This window comes from Ranitomeya variabilis, chromosome 2, assembly GCF_051348905.1.
Source record: "Ranitomeya variabilis isolate aRanVar5 chromosome 2, aRanVar5.hap1, whole genome shotgun sequence".
Lineage (NCBI taxonomy): Eukaryota > Metazoa > Chordata > Amphibia > Anura > Dendrobatidae > Ranitomeya > Ranitomeya variabilis.
Genome location: NC_135233.1, coordinates 28,759,475 through 28,782,173, shown reverse-complemented (window position 1 = coordinate 28,782,173; position 22,699 = coordinate 28,759,475). Strand labels below are relative to the sequence as shown.

At 46.2% G+C, this 22,699-nt stretch overlaps 1 protein-coding gene across 3 annotated transcripts in view; it reads left to right on the top strand.

Annotated features, from left to right (window-relative positions):
• Positions 1-2,852: 2,852 nt before the first annotated feature.
• SUSD4 (sushi domain containing 4) overlaps positions 2,853-22,699 on the top strand; it is a 157,099-nt gene continuing 137,252 nt past the window's right edge. For 2 of the 3 annotated variants that reach the window (XM_077282202.1, XM_077282200.1), the window contains exons 1-2: positions 2,853-2,972; positions 3,370-3,535. In XM_077282202.1, coding sequence (XP_077138317.1) covers positions 3,403-3,535 — 133 coding nt within the window. In that variant the 5' untranslated portion in view covers positions 2,853-2,972; positions 3,370-3,402. Of the gene's footprint in view, positions 2,973-3,131; positions 3,268-3,369; positions 3,536-22,699 lie in introns of those variants that run through there. The other variant, XM_077282201.1, reaches the window with a different exon arrangement.

Below are 22,699 nucleotides of genomic sequence, written 5' to 3'. Positions count from 1 at the left end.
ACATGTATATACTGCTCTGCACCTTGTATACATGTACAGTATGTAATGTAATGCTCTGCAGCTTGTATACATGTATGTAATGAAATGCTCGGCAGCTTGTATACATGTATGTATTGGAATGCTCGGCAGCTTGTATACAGTGGGTACAGAAAGTATTCAAACCCCTTTACATTTTTCACACTTTGTTTCATTGCAGCCATTGGGTAAATTCAAAAAAGTTAATTTTTTCTCATTAATGTACAGTCTGCACCCCATCTTGACTGAAAAAAAGAAACAGAAATGTAGAAATTTTTGCAAATTTATAAAAAAAAAAAGTAAAACTGAAATATCACATGGCCATAAGTATTCAGACCCTTTGCTCAGTATTGAGTAGAAGCACCTTTTGATCTAGTACAGCCATGAGTCTTCTTGGGAATGATGCCACAAGTTTTTCTCACCTGGATTTGGGGATCCTCTGCCATTCTTCCTTGCAGATCCTCTCCAGTTCCGTCAGGTTGGATGGTGAACGTTGGTGGACGGCCATTTTCAGGTCTCTCCAGAGAAGCTCAGTTGGGTTTAGGTCAGGGCTCTGGCTGGGCCAGTCAAGAATGGTCACAGAGTTGTTCTGAAGCCGCTCCTTTGTTATTTTAGCTGTGTGCTTAGGGTCATTGTCTTGTTGGAAGGTGAACCTTCGGCCAAGTCTGAGGTCCAGAGCACTCTGGAAGAGGTTTTCATCCAGGATATCTCTGTACTTGGCCGCATTCATGTTTCCTTCAATGACAACCAGTCGTCCTGTCCCTGCAGCTGAAAAACACCCCCATAGCATGATGCTGCCACCACCATGTTTCACTGTTGGGATTGTAATGGGCAGGTGATGAGCAGTGTTATGATCTGGTGGCCTAGGAGCGGCATGAGACGTACTCTGGAGAATGTGGTAACTGTACTGACCGCAGACCCTGGACTTAACACCGCAACTAGAAGTAGCCTTGGGATGTACCTACCAATCCTAGACACCTCGACACAGCTGGGGACTAATTAACCCTATAGATGGGAAAACTATCTTGCCTCAGAGAAAATTCCCAAAGGATAGGCAGCCCCCCACAAATATTGACTGTGAGAGGAGAGGAAAAAACATACACAGGCTGAAAACAGAATTTAGCAAAGGAGGCCAATCTAGCTAGATAGAAAAGATAGGACAGAGAACTATGCGGTCAGTATTAAAATACTATGAAATGTCCACCACAGATAATACAAAAAAAACTCCACATCTAACTAAAGATATGGAGGGTAAATCTGCCTCTCCAGAGTTTCCAGCTTGGCTGCATAAATCCTTACACAGATAAAGCTGGATAAGAAAAAACATGCAAAACACTGAACAATGAGGCCCACAACATGTGGGCAGAAAAACAAGCAGAACTTATCTTGTAGAAATGAACTGCAAGCAGGAGCGACCAGGAAGAGATGTGAATCCTCCAGAAACAATGAACAACTGGCACTCACTAAAGGGTGAAGCCAGACTAAATAGCCCCGTCCGAAGTGGACGCACCTGATGACTGCTGTGAAGGACAAACAGCAGCACTACCACTTATAACCACCGGAGGGAGCCCAAGAGCAGAACCCACAACAGAATTCACAACAGAGCAGTGCCTGGTTTTCTCCACACATACCGCTTAGAATTATCACCAAAAAAGGCTATCTTCATCTCATCAGACCAGAGAATCTTATTTCTCATAGTCTGGGAGTCCTTCATGTGTTTTTTAGCAAACTCTATGCGGCTTTCATAAGTCTTGCACTGAGGAGAGGCTTCAGTCGGGCCACTCTGCCATAAAGGCCCGACTGGTGGAGGGCTGCAGTAAGAGTTGACTTTGTGGAGCTTTCTCCCATCTCCCTACTGCATCTCTGGAGCTCAGCCACAGTGATCTTGGGGTTCTTCTTTACCTCTCTCACCAAGGCTCTTCTCCCACGATTGCTCAGTTTGGCTGGACGGCCAGGTCTAGGAAGACTTCTGGTGGTCCCAGACTTCTTCCATTTGAGGATTATGGAGGCCGCTGTGCTCTTAGGAACCTTGAGTACTGCAGAAATTCTGTTGTAACCTTGGCCAGATCTGTGCCTTGCCATAATTCTGTCTCTGAGCTCCTTGGCCAGCTCCTTTGACCTCATGATTCTCATTTGGTCTGACATGCACTGTGAGCTGTGAGGTCTTATACAGACAGGTGTGCGCCTTTCCTAATCAAGTCCTATCAGTTTAATTACACACAGCTGGACTCCAATGAAGGAATAGACCCATCTCAAGGAGGATCACAAGGAAATGGACAGCACATGACTTAAATATGAGTGTCTGAGCAAAGGGTCTGAATATTTATGACCAGTTTTTCAGTTTTTCTTTTTTATGAAATTTGCAAAAAAATTTATATTTCTGGAGGTTTTTTTCAGTCAAGATGGGGTGCAGAGTGTACATTAATGTGAAAAAATGAACTTTTTTGAATTTACCAAATGGCTGCAGTGAAACAAAGAGCGAAAAATGTAAAGGGGTCTGAATACTTTCCGTACCCACTGTATGTAATGCAATGCTCTGCAGCTTGTATACATGTATCTAAACACTGTCTGTATATAATATCTGTATATACTGTCTGTATATAATATCTGTATACACTGTATATATTTTCTGTATATTTTCTGTATATACTGTCTGTATACACTGTATATAATATCTGTATACACTGTATATAATGTCTGTATACACTGTATATACTGTCTGTATAGTTTCTGTATATACTGTCTGTATATAATATCTGTATACACCGTGCCCTGCAGCCATCACCGGCACCTGCACATTGTGGGACCACCAGGACCCTGGAGAGCGACCTGCCTGCGCGCTCCCGAGCGACCACGAGCCCCGGGGGCGCGCCTGCCAGGTGAGCCATAGCCGAGGATGTGACAGTCTGGGGGCAGCACTCACCTCTCCGAGGAGCCCCCGTCCTGAGCTGCTGCAGGTGAGGTGGGGGAGGGGGCTGAGCACTACTCCTGCTGCAGGTGAGATGGGGGAGGGGGCTGCTGGCTGGTGCTGGAGGGGTTAATCTCCCAGTGTCCCCAGTCTTCCCCTTGACCTTATCAGGATGCAATATCCATACAGAGGAGGCAAAGCCATGCATGCCTGATCAGGGAGAGGAGGACCAGCGGCAGCTCCAGTGTATCCCTGTGCATATAAAGAGCAGGCGCTGCATTGTGTCAGTGTGAGCGGAGCTGGGAGCCATGCACCTCTCCCCAATTCTGGAGGCTCATTAACCAGTGAGTGTCCATGCTGCACATGTGTGTTGTGGTGGGGTGGTGGATGGGTCAGTGTGCACCAATGCAGAAGATGAGCTGCTAATCCCCGTGTGTCCTCTGCAGGTCTCTTGCCTGGATGCCTCTGCTCCATGAAAGATGTGTTATGGAATGAGAGGAGGATGGAGAGCAGCAGATCCATTCCAGGGTCAACAGCAACCACAGGCTGTGCTGGCGCTGCTCCTCTGGGTCCAGGTCTCCCTCTGCTTCGGGCCAGTGCAGCTCTCAGTGGGTAAGTGAAGTACCAGCTTCTTATTTGGCCAAAACCTATGGTAGCAGCTGCTGAGATCAGGCACATGGATGCTCTGGGGGCTCTCAGCACATGGGGACAGCACTTTCCTTCACTTCTTATCAGACTACTACAGTTGGGGTGACGCCAGAGAGTAATAGATGGAATTGAAGAACACAGAGTATGCAATACAGAGGGTGCAGATGATGGCAGTGTGATGGTGAAGACCATAGAGTATGGAGAGAAAATACAGAGGGTGCAGATGATGGCAGTGTGAGGGTGTAGACCATAGAGTATGGAGATAAGATACAAAGGGTGCAGATGATGGCAGTGTGAGGGTGTAGACCATAGAGTATGGAGAGAAGATACAAAGGGTGCAGATGATGGCAGTGTGAGGGTGTAGACCATAGAGTATGGAGAGAAGATACATAGGGTGCAGATGATGGCAGTGTGAGGGTGTAGACCATAGAGTATGGAGAGAAGATACAGAGGGTGCAGATGATGGCAGTGTGATGTTGAAGACCATAGAGTATGGAGATAAGATACATAGGGTACAGATGATGGCAGTGTGATGTTGAAGACCATAGAGTATGGAGATAAGATACATAGGGTGCAGATGATGGCAGTGTGAGGGTGTAGACCATAGAGTATGGAGAGAAGATACAGAGGGTGCAGATGATAGCAGTGTGAGAGTGTAGACCATAGAGTATGGAGAGAAGATACAGAGGGTGCAGATGATGGCAGTGTGATGTTGAAGACCATAGAGTATGGAGATAAGATACATAGGGTGCAGATGATGGCAGTGTGAGGGTGTAGACCATAGAGTATGGAGAGAAGATAGAGAGGGTGCAGATGATGGCAGTGTGATGGTGAAGACCATAGAGTATGGAGAGAAGATACAGAGGGTGCAAATGATGGCAGTGTGATGGTGAAGACCACAGAGTGTGGAGAGAAGATACATAGGGTGCAGATGATGGCAGTGTGATGGTGAAGGCCATAGAGTATGGAGAGAAGACACAGAGGGTGCAGATGATGGCAGTGTGAGGGTGAAGACCACAGAGTATGGAGAGAAGACACAGAGGGTGCAGATGATGGCAGTGTGAGGGTGAAGACCACAGAGTATGGAGAGAAGACACAGAGGGTGCAGATGATGGCAGTGTGATGGTGAAGTACCTGCTCCTCTGCCATTGTCTTCTGTGGTCATGTAATGAAATAACATGAATAGGATAGAATGGATGTAACATCTGTATCTGATCAGTGGTAACTGGTGATATGTATTTGTTCTATTGTAACATTACACAGATTCACCCGGCACATGTCACACAATACTGTTCTCATATTATCTTACTATCTTCTATCTATCTATCTATCTATCTATCTATCTATCTATCTATCTATCTAATTATCTATCTATCTATTATCTATCTATTATCTATATAATCTATCTATGATCTATTATCTATCTATCTATTATCTATCTATCTATTATCTATCTATTATCTATTATCTATCTATGATCTATCTATGATCATCTATCTATCTATCTATCTATCTATCTATCTATCTATCTATATATCTATCTATCTATCTATCTATCTATCTGTTCTGTCTATCTAATAAGAAGGAGGAAAATATCAGCACAGTCCTACTGTTTTGGGTGCAATACTTCTGCAAGCAAGCAGCCAAGAAGTCTACACACACACACACACACACACACACACACACACACACACACACACACACACACACACACACACACACACACACACACACACTGTATATATACATACTTTATTTATATATATATATATATATATATATATATATATATATATATATATATATATATATATATATATATATATATATATACTGATAGAACAAAATGACCAGCACATCCAATCTGGTGTGTACTGGTGCCAAATAAAAAAATGTAACTGTAGGAAAAGATAAGGTTGCACCCTGAACTGCTAAGAATGATAACTTTAGAATACTGGAGCTGCATTGCTGCCATAGAAAATAGGAAATTTGTAAATTATGTACAAATGGATATTGGAACAATGAAACTGCAATATTGCTATGAAAAATTTACAGTATGTGTTATCTATCTATCTATCTATCTATCTATCTATCTATCTATCTATCTATCATCTATCTATCTATTATCTATCTATCTATCTATCATCTATGTATTATCTATCTATTATCGATCTATCATATCTATCTATCTATCTATGTATCTATCTATCTGTCTATCTGGTATGTATCTATTATCTTTCTATCTTTTTAGCTATTACAGGATTTAGCATTTTAAGAATTATATATAAAAAAATATATGATTTTATTCACACAGCAATATGTCAGTCCTTGTCTCTGGAACTTTTCTTAAAGGGAACCTGTCAGCAGGATTGTGCTCAGTGACCTACAGACAGTGTCAGGTCTGCGCTGTTATACTGATTACACTGATACCTGGTGATGAAATCCGTCTTGTGGTTGTTGTGTAATCTTTATTTCCAGTTTTGAGTTAATGATAAGCTCGTGCTCCGGGGGCAGCCTGTGGGGGTCTTCATGTGGTGCTCTGATTAGGTATTCATAATGAAGACTGCTGACAGGTCGCTGATCCCTCACTGACCTGCCCCCTAGTTTACATAATGAATATGTGTACATGCTAGAAACAAAACCCTTCTGCAGGCAGGTACTAGCAGTGACACCTGCCCTGTGGCATAATCGCATATGTACTGTGTTTATAATTAACCCCTTTCTGACATCGGACGTACTATCCCGTCGAGGTGGGGTGGGCCCCCATGACCACGGACGGGATAGTACGTCCAGCGCGATCGGCGGCGCTCACGGGGGGAGCGCGGCCGATCGCGGCCGGGTGTCAGCTGCCTATCGCAGCTGACATCCGGCACTATGTGCCAGGAGCGGTCACGGACCGCTCCCGGCACATTAACCCCCGGCACACCGCGATCAAACATGATCGCGATGTGCCGGCGGTGCAGGGAAGCATCGCGCAGGGAGGGGGCTCCCTGCGGGCTTCCCTGAGCCCCCCGCAGCAACGCGATGTGATCGCGTTGCTGCGAGGGTCTTACCTCCCTCCCTGCCTGCTCCAGACCCGGATCCAAGATGGCCGCGGATCCGGGTCCTGCAGGGAGGGAGGTGGCTTCACAGAAGCCTGCTCAGAGCAGGCACTGTGAAGCAGCCTGCACTTCTCTCAGATCGGTGATCTGTCAGAGTGCTATGCAAACTGACAGATCACCGATCTGTATTGTCCCCCCCTGGGGCAAAGTAAAAAAGTTTTAAAAAAAATTTCCAAATGTGTAAAAAAAAAATAAAAAAAAATATTCCAAAATAATGAAAAAAAATATATATATTATTCCCATAAATACATTTCTTTATCTAAATAAAAAAAAAAAAAAACAATAAAAGTACACATATTTAGTATCGCCGCGTCCGTAACGACCCGACCTATAAAACTGGCCCACTAGTTAACCCCTTCAGTAAACACCGTAGGGAAAAAAAAAAAAAACGAGGCAAAAAACAACGCTTTATTATCATACCGCCGAACAAAAAGTGGAATAACACGCGATCAAAAAGACAGATATAAATAACCATGGTACTGCTGAAAGCGTCATCCTGTCCCGCAAATAACGAGCCGCCATACAGCATGATCAGCAAAAAAATAAAAAAGTTATAGTCCTGAGAATAAAGCGATGCAAAAATAATTATTTTTTCCATAAAATAGTTTTTATCGTATAAAAGCGCCAAAACATAAAAAAATAATATAAATGAGGTATCGCTGTAATCGTACTGACCCGAAGAATAAAACTGCTTTATCAATTTTACCAAACGCGGAACAGTATAAACGCCTCCCCCAAAAGAAATTCATGAATAGCTGGTTTTTGGTCATTCTGCCTCACAAAAATCGGAATAAAAAGCGATCAAAAAATGTGACGTGCCCAAAAAGTTACCAATAAAAACGTCAACTCGTCCCGCAAAAAACAAGACCTCACATGACTCTGTGGACCAAAATATGGAAAATTTATAGCTCTCAAAATGTGGTAACGCAAAAAATATTTTTTGCAATAAAAAGCGTCTTTCAGTGTGTGACAGCTGCCAATCATAAAAATCCGTTAAAAAACTCGCTATAAAAGTAAATCAAACCCCCCTTCATCACCCCCTTAGTTAGGGAAAAATAAAAAAAATGTATTTATTTCCATTTTCCCATTAGGGTTAGGGTTAGGGCTAGGGTTGGGGCTAGGGTTAAGGCTACAGTTAGGGTTGGGGCTAAAGTTAGGGTTAGGGTTGGGGCTAAAGTTACGGTTAGAGTTTAGATTACATTTACGGTTGGGAATAGGGTTGGGATTAGGATTAGGGGTGTGTCAGGGTTAGAGGTGTGGTTAGGGTTACTGTTGGGATTAGGGTTAGGGGTGTGTTTGGATTAGGGTTTCAGTTATAATTGGGGGGTTTCCACTGTTTCGGCACATCAGGGGCTCTCCTAACGCGACATGGCGTCCGATCTCAATTCCAGCCAATTCTGCGTTGAAAAAGTAAAACAGTGCTCCTTCCCTTCCGAGCTCTCCCGTGTGCCCAAACAGGGGTTTACCCCAACATATGGGGTATCAGCGTACTCAGGACAAATAGGACAACAACCTTTGGGGTCCAATTTCTCCTGTTACCCCTGGGAAAATACAAAACTGGGAGCTAAAAAATAATTTTTGTGGGAAAAAAAAAGATTTTTTATTTTCACGGCTCTGCGTTATAAACTGTAGTGAAACACTTGGGGGTTCAAAGTTATTACAACACATCTAGATAAGTTCCTTGGGGGGTCTAGTTTCCAAAATGGGGTCACTTGTGCGGGGCTTCTACTGTTTAGGTACATTAGGGGCTCTGCAAACGCAATGTGACGCCTGCAGACCATTCCATCTAAGTCTGCATTCCAAATGGCGCTCCTTCACTTCCGAGCCCTTCCATGCGTCCAAACGGTGGTTCCCCCCACATATGGGGTATCAGCGCACTCAGGACAAATTGTACAACAACTTTTGGGGTCCAATTTCTTCTCTTACCCTTGGGAAAATATAAAATTGGGGGTGAAAAGATAATTTTTGTGAAAAAATATGATTTTTTATTTTTACGGTTCTGCATTATAAACTTCTGTGAAGCACTTGGTGGGTCAAAGTGCTCACCACACCTCTAGATAAGTTCCTTAGGGGGTCTACTTTCCAAAATGGTGTCACTTGTGGGGGGTTTCAATGTTTACGCACATCAAGGGCTCTCCAAACGCAACATGACGTCCCATCTCAATTCCTGTCAATTTTGCATTGAAAAGTCAAACGGCGCTCCTTCCCTTCCGAGGTCTCCCATGCGCCCAAACAGTGGTTTATCCCCACATATGGGGTATCAGCGTACTCAGGACAAATTGTACAACAACTTTTGGGGTCCAATTTCTTCTCTTACCCTTGGGAAAATAAAAAATTGGGGGGCGAAAAATAATTTTTGTGAAAAAATATGATTTTTTATTTTTACGGTTCTGCATTATAAACTTCTGTGAAGCACTTGGTGGGTCAAAGTGCTCACCACACCTCTAGATAAGTTCCTTAGGGGGTCTACTTTCCAAAATGGTGTCACTTGTGGGGGGTTTCAATGTTTAGGCACATCAGGGGCTCCCCAAACGCAACATGGCGTCCCATCTCAATTCCAGTCAATTTTGCATTGAAAAGTCAAATGGCACTCCTTCGCTTCCGAGCTCTGTCATGCGCCCAAACAGTGGTTTACCCCCACATATGGGGTATCGGCGTACTCAGGACAAATTGTACAACAACTTTTGGGGTCCATTTTCTCCTGTTACCCTTGGTAAAATAAAACAAATTGGAGCTGAAGTAAATTTTTTGTGAAAAAAAGTTAAATGTTCATTTTTATTTAAACATTCCAAAAATTCCTGTGAAGCACCAGAAGGGTTAATAAACTTCTTGAATATGGTTTTGAGCACCTTGAGGGGTGCAGTTTTTAGAATGGTGTCACACTTGGGTATTTTCTATCATATAGACCCCTCAAAATGATTTCAAATGAGATGTGGTCCCTAAAAAAAAATGGTGTTGTAAAAATGAGAAATTGCTGGTCAACTTTTAACCCTTATAACTCCCTAACAAAAAAAAATTTTGGTTCCAAAATTGTGCTGATGTAAAGTAGACATGTGGGAAATGTTACTTATTAAGTATTTTGTGTGACATATCTCTGTGATTTAAGGGCATAAAAATTCAAAGTTGGAAAATTGCAAAATTTTCAAAATTTTCGCCAAATTTCCATTTTTTTTGCAAATAAACGCAGGTAATATCAAAGAAATTTTACCACTATCATGAAGTACAATATGTCACGAGAAAACAGTGTCAGAATCGCCAAGATCCGTTGAAGCGTTCCAGAGTTATAACCTCATAAAGGGACAGTGGTCAGAATTGTAAAAATTGGCCCGGTCATTAACGTGCAAACCACCCTTGGGGGTGAAGGGGTTAATATCGTTGATGTTATTCTGATAGTAAAAAAAAATCCATTTGAAAATAGCGCCCGCAGCGCCTGTGCAGTAGCATCTATCGGTGTATATAGAGGTGATCTGAAAGCTGCTCCTGCACAGGCACCAGCGGCGCCATCTTGGAGGAGGAATTTTTTTTTTCCTGTCAGCAGTCTTCATTATGAATACCTAATCAGAGCACCACATGAAGACCCCCGCATGCCGCCCCGGAGCACGAGCCTATCATTAACACAAAACTGAAAATAAAGATTACACAACAACCACAAGACGGATTTCATCATCAGGTATCAGTGTAATCAGTATAACGGTGCAGACCTGACACTGTCTGTAGGTCACTGAGCACAATTCTGCTGACAGGTTCCCTTTAAGCTTGCAAAAGTTCCCAAGATTCTGATCCTGGATGATACTTTTTATGTCAAGGAGCACTTGGTTATATTTCAGGGTCTTGTACACATCTGCATTGAATCTTTTATCTTTCTTTCTTTCTTTCTTTCTTTCTTTCTTTCTTTCTTTCTTTCTTTCTTTCTTTCTTTCTTATCACATCATTTAATAAGATCATTGGGTACTGCACCTTTGCTTGATGGGGGTCCTTAACCATGCTGGGGTGTTGATGTGTGGTTGTGCACACTGCATGTTCGCATTCGGCTTCGGATCGATTGTGTACATCCGGCACCCAAGGCTATTTGCAGATCTGATCACAGCAGTTAAACTTCTTAGATGCCGCTGTCAGTTTTGACAGTGGCATTGTAGAAAATGGAAATGGAGGGATGTGTCCCTTTCAACACCCTCCCCCCCATACTGAAGGCTTGCGCGTGTCTGCCATGTTCGTACACTATTGTATGGGGCTTCCTAGCAATTCGATAATCATTTTACAATATTCTGCAGTATTACAGTATTTAAGTGTATTGCACAAATGATCAAGTGATGTCACGACACAGCTGTCGGGTGACCGGGGACCAGGGGCTCCTTCCCTCACCCTACCACTAGGGGGTGCACTAGCGCGCACAGGGCCACCACCCTTGTCTTATCTCCTGAGTTAGCCCTCTGTTCTCTTCCCCCACCCAGGGAAGAGGGGCACTATTGTGCACCGCAGTACACCAACCTGACAAACAAGGCTACACAAACAAGGGTTCACCGAAAACTCCAAGCATACAAAATATTCACTCACATGTAACAGAGGATTGCACCGAGGCGTGGAGGGGAATAAACAAAAGTAGGGAAGAGAAGGGATTTACCATGCTTACAAATCATGCAACTGTCACAGATAACTCCTCCAAACTCCTTCTCATATCAACACCTCTCCTCCAAGCCATGCAGCAAATGCTAGCTCTGACAAGGATTTGCACCAGGCCCAGATTATAAATGGGAAGGGAGTGGCTAACTGAGCTCAGCTGCGAGCTCAGAGTTTTCTCACATGGCCAATTAACCCCTGTTCTGCCAAAAAGGAATAAACATCATTAAAATGAAGGAGAAGTGCTTCTTCTCAGTAATAGCAATTAGACTATGCGGTCTTCTGGCTCCACACTGTTGCGGTAACCCGTGACAAGTGATTTCAGCTTCACATCACCAATCCAAAACTGAAAAATAATGTATAAATATTTATTATTTATTATATTATTTTATTTATTATATAATTCGTAGCAACCAATCAGAACGCAACTTTCATTTCAGATTTTGCTCTGGAAAAATGAAAAATGAGCTTTGATTGGTTGCTATGGACAGTAAAAAAAGTTCTGATAAATTAGGCCTATTTGAGTTTTGATAGTATTAAATCCCTTAAATCTGAATAAATTATAATTATATGATGCTTGTTTAATAAATCTGCTCCATTTGTCTTCTTTTCCACCCGTTAAAGCGGTTCAGATACATGACCATTTTTGTCCATTAGTTTTGTTTCAGGCAAAAAACAAAAACAAAAAAACGCACCTTGTTTTTTAATCCTCCTGTTTAATTCTTCATTCATTAATTTTCACGGTAAAACCTCGATTCAATTTCAACGTAAAATGTACACGGTCCCAGTATGTTATAGTGTGAACAGATCCTGGGATTTTCCTTGTAACACATCAAATGATTTATTGAGTCGCTAATTAAAAAAACAGTGTGAGGAACGTCTCCAGAAAGTGATGAATCTCCTGGTGGTAATTTCTATGGGAAGACCCTCAGGTATAATGCAGATTATGGCCGCCTGTCAGCTACCAGGTGTGATCTCAATGAATGAATAAATGAACTCCTAGTGATCAGATCATTAACCAACAACTGGATGTATCACAAAAGGAAGGATACAAATGATACACACCAGGCAGCCAGAACATTAAAACTACTAACAGATGATCTGCATAACATTAACTATCTGGTGACTGGCACCAGTCGGAATTGTGAAATATCAGGATAAAAATCACTTTTTATAATCTGATGTGTTGGAAGCAGAAAATTTAGCAAGCGTGAGGATGTGAGTGACACTGACAACAGCCCAATTGTGATGGTGGAGTCAGAGCATGTCCAAAATGAATAGGCTTGTGGGGTCTTGAAGTCTTGTGAGGTGTTCCCGGTATAAAACAGGTCTTGTGGGGTGTTCCTGGTATACAGCAGGTCTTGTGGGGTGTACCTGGTATACAGCAGGTCTTGTGGGGTGTTCTCAGTATACATCAGGTCTTGTGGGGTGTTCCCGATATACAGCAGGTCTTGTGGGGTGTTCTCAGTATACAGCAGGTCTTGTGGGATGTTCCCGGTATACAGCAGGTCTTGTGGGGTGTTCCCGGTATACAGCAGGTCTTGTGAGGTGTTCCCGGTATACGACAGGTCTTGTGAGGTGTTCCCGGTATACAGCAGGTCTTGTGGGATGTTCCCGGTATACAGCAGGTCTTTTGGGGTGTTCCTGGTATACAGCAGGTCTTGTGATGTGTCCCCGGTATACAGCAGGTCTTGTGAGGTGTTCCCGGTATACGGCGGGTCTTGTGGGGTGTTCCCGGTTTACTGCAAGTATTTTTGGGTGTTCCCAGTCTACAGCAGGTCTTGTGAGGTGTTTCCGGTATACAGCAGGTCTTGTGAGGTATTCCAGGTATACAGCAGCTCTTCTGGGGCGTTCCGGTATACAGCAGGTCTTGTTGGGTGTTCCTGGTACACAGCAGGTCTTGTGGGGTGTTCCCAGTATACGGCAGGTCTTGTGGGGTGTTCTCGGTATACGGCAGGTCTTGTGGGGTGTTCCCCATATACAGCAGGTCTTGTGGGGTGTTCCCGGTATACAGCAGGTCCTGTGAGGTGTTCCCGGTATACAGCAGGTCTTGTGGGGTGTTCCGGGTATACAGCAGGTCTTGTGAGGTGCTCCCGGTATACAGCAGGTCTTGTGAGGTGCTCCCAGTATACGGCATGTCTTATGAGATGTTCACGGTATACAGCAGGTCTTTTGTGGTGTTCCCAGTATAAGGCAGGTCTTGTGAGATGTTCCCGGTATACAGCGGGTCTTGCGGGGTGTTCCCGGTATACAGCAGGTCTTGTGGGGTGTTTCCGGTATGCAGCAGGTCTTGTGGAATGTTCCTGGTATACAGCAGGTCTTGTGAGGTGTTCCCGGTATACAGCAGGTCTTGTGGAATGTTCCCGGTATACAGCAGGTCTTGTGAGGTGTTCCCGGTATACAGAAGGTCTTGTGGGGTGTTCCCGGTATACAGCAGGTCTTGTGGGGTGTTCCCGATATACAGCAGGTCTTGTGAGGTGTTCCCGGTATACAGCAGGTCTTGTGAGGTGTTCCCGGTATACAGCAGGTCTTGTGGGGTGTTCCGGGTATACAGCAGGTCTTGTGGGGTGTTCCCGATATACAGCAGGTCTTGTGAGGTGTTCCCGGTATACAGCAGGTCTTGTGAGGTGTTCCCGGTACACAGCAGGTCTTGTGAGGTGTTCCCGGTATACAGCAGGTCTTGTGAGGTGTTCCCGGTATACAGCAGGTCTTGTGGGGTGTTCCCGGTATACAGCAGGTCTTGTGAGGTGTTCCCGGTATACAGCAGGTCTTGTGAGGTGTTCCCGGTACACAGCAGGTCTTGTGAGGTGTTCCCGGTATACAGCAGGTCTTGTGAGGTGTTCCCGGTATGCGGCAGGTCTTGTGGGGTGTTCCCGGTATACAGCAGGTCTTGTGGGGTGTTCCCGATATACAGCAGGTCTTGTGAGGTGTTCCCGGTATACAGCAGGTCTTGTGGGGTGTTCCGGGTATACAGCAGGTCTTGTGGGGTGTTCCCGATATACAGCAGGTCTTGTGAGATGTTTCCGGTATACAGCGGGTCTTGTGAGATGTTCCCGGTATACGGCAGGTCTCAGTATGTCCTGGTTAGTGTGTACCAAAAGTGGTACAAGGAAGGACACCCAGTCAGTTGGTGACAGATCACCTAAGCATTATTCATGTATGTGGATAGTAAATATTCTTCTATTGCTCCTAATCCTAATTTCTTTCCTTCCCACTTATTGCCTCCCTATGACTCTATGATGGATGGTGTTGCCTTTTATATTATGTGCCCTGACATTCTCTTGTTTTGTTCCTTTATGGTAATACATACGTAATATGAGGTTTGTGTGGACGATTCAGCCACTGCAGCATTTTATAGACTATTTTCCTGCTGCTTATTGTTATCGTGGGCCCGGCTGCCCCGTCTCCTCCATGCACTGACTATGCTCCTGCTAATGTTTGCCTCTCTAGCGGTGCCAGCGTCTGATAATGCCACGTTTGATAATTTGCACAAGGGAATCTCCTTCTTACATTAATCTTCATAGAGTTAATTTCCTTCTTCTGCCTCTGAACTGTCGCTGCAGAGCAGATCGCTGCCAATTAGTGGAGAAACCTAATGATGAAAAACTGCCAAATTCTGCAAAAGGTTGGAGGATCAGCGAAATAATAAGGGGATGTGACGGTGGAGAGAAAACAACCATAAGCTTCTGCCTGATGTCCCTGTTGCTGTAGGGTGCACTTATTTTATGTAATGTGAAAGATGCAACAGTGTCTCAGAACCCCCAGCAGTCCAGAAGAGTCGTAGGTATAGGACATGGCGGAAAACAGTTTTAAATGGTCTGAAATGACCTCATGAAGATTGTAAAAGATTCAGATACCAAATGCAGGTTGCATTGTTGTGATCTCACAATTTTACTATGACTTGAGTCAAGTCACAAATCAATGTGTAAATACATATAGGCTGACTACTGTTAACCTTAATAGGGTTGTCTTAGACTAAAATATGTGAAGTGACCGAGGGCAAGTTCGCCCATGTATATCCATGATCTGGCTCAGCAAAACTTCCACACCCAGATTCCATTTTATCAAACATATCTTTACTGTTAAACATTTTCTTAACACAGCGGAACACAATTGTAGACAATACAAAAAATGCCTATTCACAGAATTAACGTGTAATAACAAACTTTCCCTCACTGTCCCTATCCACACGTTACCAGTCTCTTTACTCCAGGAGGTTATCTTCCCACGTCGCAGGCCTGTCTGTCACTGCAGGGATTAAACAAAGCTCCGTCTCTCAGGTCCAGACTGTAGTCCTTGGGGTACGGCAGGTAGGGGTGGAATATTCGGCCTCTGAACAGAGGACCCGCTTACAGTTCGTGGGTTCAGGATCTGTGGAGATGTCACCGCTGAGTGAATATTCGGCCTCTCAACAGAGGACCCGTTTACAGTTCGTGGGTTCAGGATCTGGAAGTCAGCTTTCAAGGGAGAGGGATCATCCAAACAATCTGTTATATCGCATTCACAGGAGGGCACCAGCATATACAGACTTCTCTCTGCACAGAAATTTCCCGGGCTCTCCTTCTCTCTCTCCTTCCTGGTCACATGACACAACAGGGGGGAGCTTAGCCAATACAGTTTGTTTCCCTGTAATCACATTCGGCATAGGTATAACTTCTGGCCACATGGGGGCAGTGTCTGTCACAGATTCTTCTATGTCAATGATAACAGAACAGTCAGAGCCGGCCAGCTCATTACACGCCCCCCCACTTGAAGGTTGGCAGTCCCTGTCAACGACTGACTCCAGGGCGGCGATGGCTGTGGAGGTTGCAGGACCCGGCTGTGAAGAGGGCCACACATATTGGTCTCTGTAGGACTGTCCCGGGGGCACTCCTGCGTTGGTCCTAGCTGTCCGCCTAACGGGTGCTAATCTCTCTCCCCGATCAGTCACTCCACTCTCCGCCCCAGTCGGTAAGTCAGTCGAGGAGGTAAGGGGTTCAGACGCGTCAGTCAGGCGAGCCGGGGTAGGTATGTCTTCTACCTCTACATCCCCGGTGTCGGTGTCTCCCACAGTATTAGTGATATCCATCTCTCTAGGTATCACAGGAGGGGAGTCAGGCTGAGAATGGCAGGGGCGCAACATGTTACGGTGCAGGGTGCGGAGGCTGCCGCTGTCTTCGCCTTGTACTTGATAGACGGGGCCATCAGGGTACGGGTGTCCAATTATTCGATAGACTTCGGTCTCCCACTTGGGCCGGAGTTTTCCTTGCGGTTTCTTTATACGAACTAGGACTAGTTGACCCACACTCAGTAGGTCTTCTTGTACTGGAAGTGGATCAGTGTGGACCTGGTCCTGGATCTGCTGTTCCACCAGCCGGTAGACAGTTTCCATCCTTTGACGGTGTGCTTGTAGCCAGGAAGGATAGGTACCACAGGTGTCTTCATCAGAGTTAGACAGGTGTAGCTCATGGATGCCTTTGCCTGGGCGGCCAAACAGGAGGGTGTAAGGCGTGTATCCGGTGACAGAATGGACTTGATTGTTATAGGCCCACAGCAGTTCTGGGAGGAATCGAGGCCAGTCGGGCTTTTTGTCTTCTGCTAAGGTTCGGATCAGTTGTAAGAGAGTCCGGTTGAAACGTTCACACGCGCCATTCCCTTGTGGATGATACGGGGTGGTCCTGGACTTCTTGATTCCATACATCTGCTGAAGTTCTTCAATGACTCGCCCTTCGAAACACGCCCCCTGATCCGAGTGCAGCCGCTCCGGACACCCGTAGACCCGAACGAAGTGTTGACAGATGGCCTGTGCAGCTGATTCGGCAGTCTGATCTCTGGTAGCAACAGCGACGGCGAATTTCGTGAAGTGGTCCACCATCACCAGACAGTACTGGTAGCCACTATTCGCCGTTCCGATCAACAGATAGTCCACCATCAACAACTCGAGGGGCCTGGATGTGCTAATGGTCTGGACAGGTGCACGCTGCTCAGTAGACTTGTGGAGTTCACATGTACGACAGCTCAGGCAGACGTTTTCAACCAGCTTACGGAGTCCTGAGCAAAAAATGAATTGCTGGGTCCACCGGAGGGTCTTGTCTATGCCGAAGTGGCCGTTCCTTCTGTGGGCTTCAGCCACCATCTCATGGGCTAGCTGCACCGGGACGACAATCTGCAAACATTCTTCCAGCATATGGGATAAAAGGGCCCTGCGATACAAGACTCCATCCTTCACGATCAGCCGATCCCATTGGGCAAGTAGGGCAGAGGCCCTGGTTGATAGTCGGGCTCTTACTTCGGAGGGTGGTTTCTCTTGTGTCTTCACGTACTGTTTCAGTAAGACGTGTTCAGGGTCTCGATCTTGAAGCTTGGCCCATTCTTGTTGGGACAGGGGGGACCCCACTACGGCTTCGATCCCGCCTACAGCATACTGGCGGCTATCTTCTATTTGTTTAGCTAGCCGGGCAAAGTCGGGCAGTTCATCTTCCTCCAACTCTTCATCCTGGTTCCCCACTGGTGGGGATGATGTCACTCTGGAAAGGCTGTCAGCATTCTGATTCTCCTTCCCCGCTCTGTATTTAATTTTGTATTGGAATCTAGAGAGCCTTGCCATCCAGCGCTGTTCCATTGCCCCTAGTTTGGCATTTTCTAGGTGGGCAAGAGGATTGTTGTCTGTCACGACCAGCACCTCCGCTCCTGTCAGGTAGCCAGCAAATTTCTCTGTCATAGCCCAGGTCAGGGCCAGGAGTTCCAGGCGGAAAGAGCTGTAGTTGACGGGGTTCTTTTCGGTATCCCGGAGGGATCTACTGGCATAGGCTATTACGCGTTCCTTGTTATCTTGGACTTGGGAGAGGACCGCCCCGAGACCTTGAAGGCTGGCGTCGGTGTATAACTGGAACGGCAAGGTGTAGTCTGCAAATGCCAGAATAGGGGGTGATGTCAGAGCAGCTTGAAGCGCCCGGAAGGATTTTTCTTGGTCGGGCCCCCAGCTGATGCGTCGTCCTCTGGAACTGTTCGCGGTTCCTCGGAGGGTCTCATGCAGTGGTTCCGCAAGCCGGGCAAAGTCCTTGACAAATCGGCGGTAATAGCCCGCTAGCCCCAGGAAAGCCTGGACTTCTTTGATGGTAGTTGGTTGTGGCCACTCTCGGACAGCTGCTATCTTCTCTGGAGAGGGTTGGACACCTTCGGCTGAGATCCGGTGTCCCAGGTAATCGATCTCCTGCTGGAATAGACGGCACTTGCTGGGCTTTAACTTCAAGCCGTGTTTCTTCAAGCGCTGGAACACTTTGCCAAGCTTGTGAAGGTGATCCTCAAAGGTGGCGGAGTATACCACGATGTCATCAAGGTATATCAGCGTGAATTCGAAGTTGAAATCTCCCAGATAGCGTTCCATCAGTCTCTGAAAGGTCCCTGGTGCGTTACTCAAGCCGAATGGCATCCGGTCAAACTCGTACAGGCCCATGGGAAGGATGAAGGCGGTCTTTTCTCTGTCCTTCTCACTCATGGGGACCTGCCAATATCCACTGGCCAAGTCTAGAGACGAAAAATATTTGGCCTTTTTCAGGGCGGTCAGTGACTCTTCGATCCGGGGGAGTGGATAGGAGTCCCGGATCGTGCAAGCGTTCAGCCGACGGTAGTCTACGCAAAATCTCAGGGATCCATCTTTCTTTTTGACTATCACCACGGGTGCAGCCCATGGGCTCTGGCTTTCCCGCACCACTCCGGCGTGTAGCATAGATTCTAAGAGGCTCTTCACCTCCTGGTATTGTTGAGGTGGTATTTGTCGGTACCTCTCGCGAATAGGGGCAGCATCACCCGTGGGAATCTCGTGTTGAATACTGGTGGTGTACCCGAAGTCAGTGTCATGCTTTGCAAAGGAGTCTTGGTGTTCTCGCAGTAGTTTCTCCATTTGAGACACTTCCTGTTTGGTGTACTGGGATGGGTCCAGTTGCACTTTTTCCAGTAGTTTTCGCCCAATGTCTTCATCATCTGCTTGAGCATTTATGGCTGAGACAGTTACCGTCCGGCCATCTTCTGTAGACGGGGTGAATTGTAAGGGTCCCATGGGGTTCACTTCTGTAGGTAGAGCATATACTCTGGCAAGTTGCGTTCCAGCTTCAAGGGCTACACCTACGTCTGCGGTGTTGTTTAGCCTGACAGGGACTCTTCCATTCCTCACGACGGCTAGGGTGCGGGCGACTAGTGGGTTTAGCTTACCCCCACTTGGAGCTCTCGGTTCGATTAACACTTCAACTCCTTCAAGTTGTCGGTTGGTGTTAAGAGGCAGGGAAATGACTGTCTCTTTTTCAGCGGGCAAAGTAATCCGAGTACAGCGGGGCACTTTAATGGCTGCTAGGGGTAGTTGTTCCTTTGCCATCTGTTGAAGTCCAACGGTCCGGATTACGCGCTGGAACGCCAGACGAGTCGGTTTATGTTTGGTAACTTTCTGCCAGTACTTGGGCCCTTTTCTTTTCAACAGCATAAGATCCAGGTCTTTCAAGATATTCATTCCGATTATTACTGGAGTCTCGGAGCCGAAGCCTTCCTTGACAATGACGATTCCTCGTTTCCCTAGGTCTTGTCCACAGGCCTTCGTATCCATCCAGGCGACTCCGGTTACTGGAATGGGTAGGTTATTAGCCGCAATTATCTTAATGGTGGTATCTGGATCACAAGCAGTTCTTGGTTTGAGGTACTTTTCATAAAACTGTTCAGAGATCGTGGTCACTTGCGACCCAGTGTCCATCAATCCTTGTACTGCAACTCCCTCCAGAATAACTTCAAGTGTAGGACTACTCGAGGCAAGAGTACTCCGTTGCTGGCTCTGTTTTTCTACACCCCATTCTCTGTCCCCCCCTGCTGCTCGAGCCTCAGCTGCAGGGGTGTCTAGTTTAACGGCGGCCATTGTGGTGAGACCTGGCGTGGCGGCTCTGCTCGTGGATGTAGCTGATATTCTGTTCGTCGTGGTAACTGATGGTTTGTTCGTTGAGGACAACGATTCGCCCTATGACGGGGGTCACCACATGACCAACACGGTCCCACGGGACGGCTAGGTTGCATCCGCTGGTCTCTCTGCCGTTCTAGTGTTAACTGTGACACCTGTTGCTGTAAATCTGCTACCATCTGTTTCAGCTCCTCGGTGTCACTGTTGGGCTGGTTACTGTTTAATATGGATCTGCACGCAGCGCTTTGAGTCCCCACATCCATGACGGGTCCCCTAGAACGTTCTATGGCTTCCTGCTTGACTTCAGCGAAGGTGAGAGTCGGCGTCATCCGAATCAAGTCCTGTAGCGTACGGTTAAGATACTGGTCTCTCAGCCCTATAACGAATTGGTCTCTCAGTACCAGGTCACGAGGAGCTATAGTAGCCAGTTGTTCCCCTCTTGCACAGACTTGTTCAAGGAGTACCTGAAGGGCATTTGCATATTGGGGAATGTCCTCCCATTCAAGCTGTGTCCGTCTAAAGAACAGGTATCGCAGTGTTCCCTGGTACGTAGTAGGTCCATAGGTCTTTTCCAGCACCTGCACCAAATCCTCCAACACACGCTGCCCCCTGACCGTCTCCAGTCTGACTGTCGTCCATGCCTCCCCCTCTAGTGTCAGTACCGCCATTTCTGCCAAGGTCTTAGGGTCAATATTATACATTTCTCCCAGTATCCGCACTTGTTCCGCCCACTCTGGTACGGGGTAGTTTCGCCCGCCAAATTTCCTGACCTGGTTTACAATGGACACCGGCGGCGGTTTCTGACTGTACACTGGGCCTGGGTGGGAATTTTGCTGAGCACAGATCCTGCCGACTACGCCAGATGAAGTGACCGAGGGCAAGTTCGCCCATGTATATCCATGATCTGGCTCAGCAAAACTTCCACACCCAGATTCCATTTTATCAAACATATCTTTACTGTTAAACATTTTCTTAACACAGCGGAACACAATTGTAGACAATACAAAAAATGCCTATTCACAGAATTAACGTGTAATAACGAACTATCCCTCACTGTCCCTATCCACACGTTACCAGTCTCTTTACTCCAGGAGGTAATCTTCCCACGTCGCAGGCCTGTCTGTCACTGCAGGGATTAAACAAAGCTCCGTCTCTCAGGTCCAGACTGTAGTCCTTGGGGTACGGCAGGTAGGGGTGGAATATTCGGCCTCTGAACAGAGGACCCGCTTACAGTTCGTGGGTTCAGGATCTGTGGAGATGTCACCGCTGAGTGAATATTCGGCCTCTCAACAGAGGACCCGCTTACAGTTCGTGGGTTCAGGATCTGGAAGTCAGCTTTCAAGGGAGAGGGATCATCCAGACAATCTGTTATATCGCATTCACAGGAGGGCACCAGCATATACAGACTTCTCTCTGCACAGAGAAATTTCCCGGGCTCTCCTTCTCTCTCTCCTTCCTGGTCACATGACACAACAGGGGGGAGCTTAGCCAATACAGTTTGTTTCCCTGTAATCACATTCGGCATAGGTATAACTTCTGGCCACACGGGGGCAGTGTCTGTCACAGATTCTTCTATGTCAATGATAACAGAACAGTCAGAGCCGGCCAGCTCATTACATATGGACGGTTCATCAATATCCTCTCTGTTGGGCTTTGACACTTGGTATCCCAACCGAGTAGTTGATACCTTGTGGATTGGGCGCCAGAGGTCCACAATATGCTGATTAGTGGGGGTGCCGATCATTGGACCGCCACTAGTGATGAGCGAGTATGCTCGTTATCTGAGTTTTCCAAGCATGCTCGGGTGGTCTCCAAGTATTTTGTTTTGTCGGAGATTTAGCTTTTGTCTCTGCAGCTGCATGATTTGCGGCTGCTAGACAGCCTAAACACATGCAGGGATTGCCTGTTTGTTAGGGAATCCCCACATGTACTCAGGCTGTCTAGCAGCCTCTAATCATGCAGCTGCGGAGAAAAAAAACTGAATCTCCGAGCACTCACAAAAAACCCGCGTAACGAGCATACTCGCTCATCACTAACCGCCACTGGTCTGATATTAATGAAACTGCTGTTTCTTGCATTAAAGTCTGCACCAAAATCAGACAGTTTAATGTGCATTAATCATGCAGATTTCCCTGCGAATTAACAAAGAAAATCCAATGCATGTGGATGTATTGCAGGGTCCTGTATTTATTTATTGGGGTGTTAAATGCCCACCAGTAACCAACTCCGGGGCCCCACTTTTCAACTACCTGCAAATGTGACATTATCCTCAATCACAGATTTCTATAGTATTGATTTGGGTAGATTGCCTTTGTCTGCACATAGTGATTCAAGTGTATAGTGCCAAGTACTGCGTGCCAAGTATTGCTCATATAAGAGGGTTGTGGCCCACTCTTGCACAGGGGCCTACCGGAGGATTCTCCTGCTCTCCTGTGGGCCAGTCCAAGCCTGCCCCTGTCCATTCCCGTCTACAAGTCCTGACGATAGATGCTG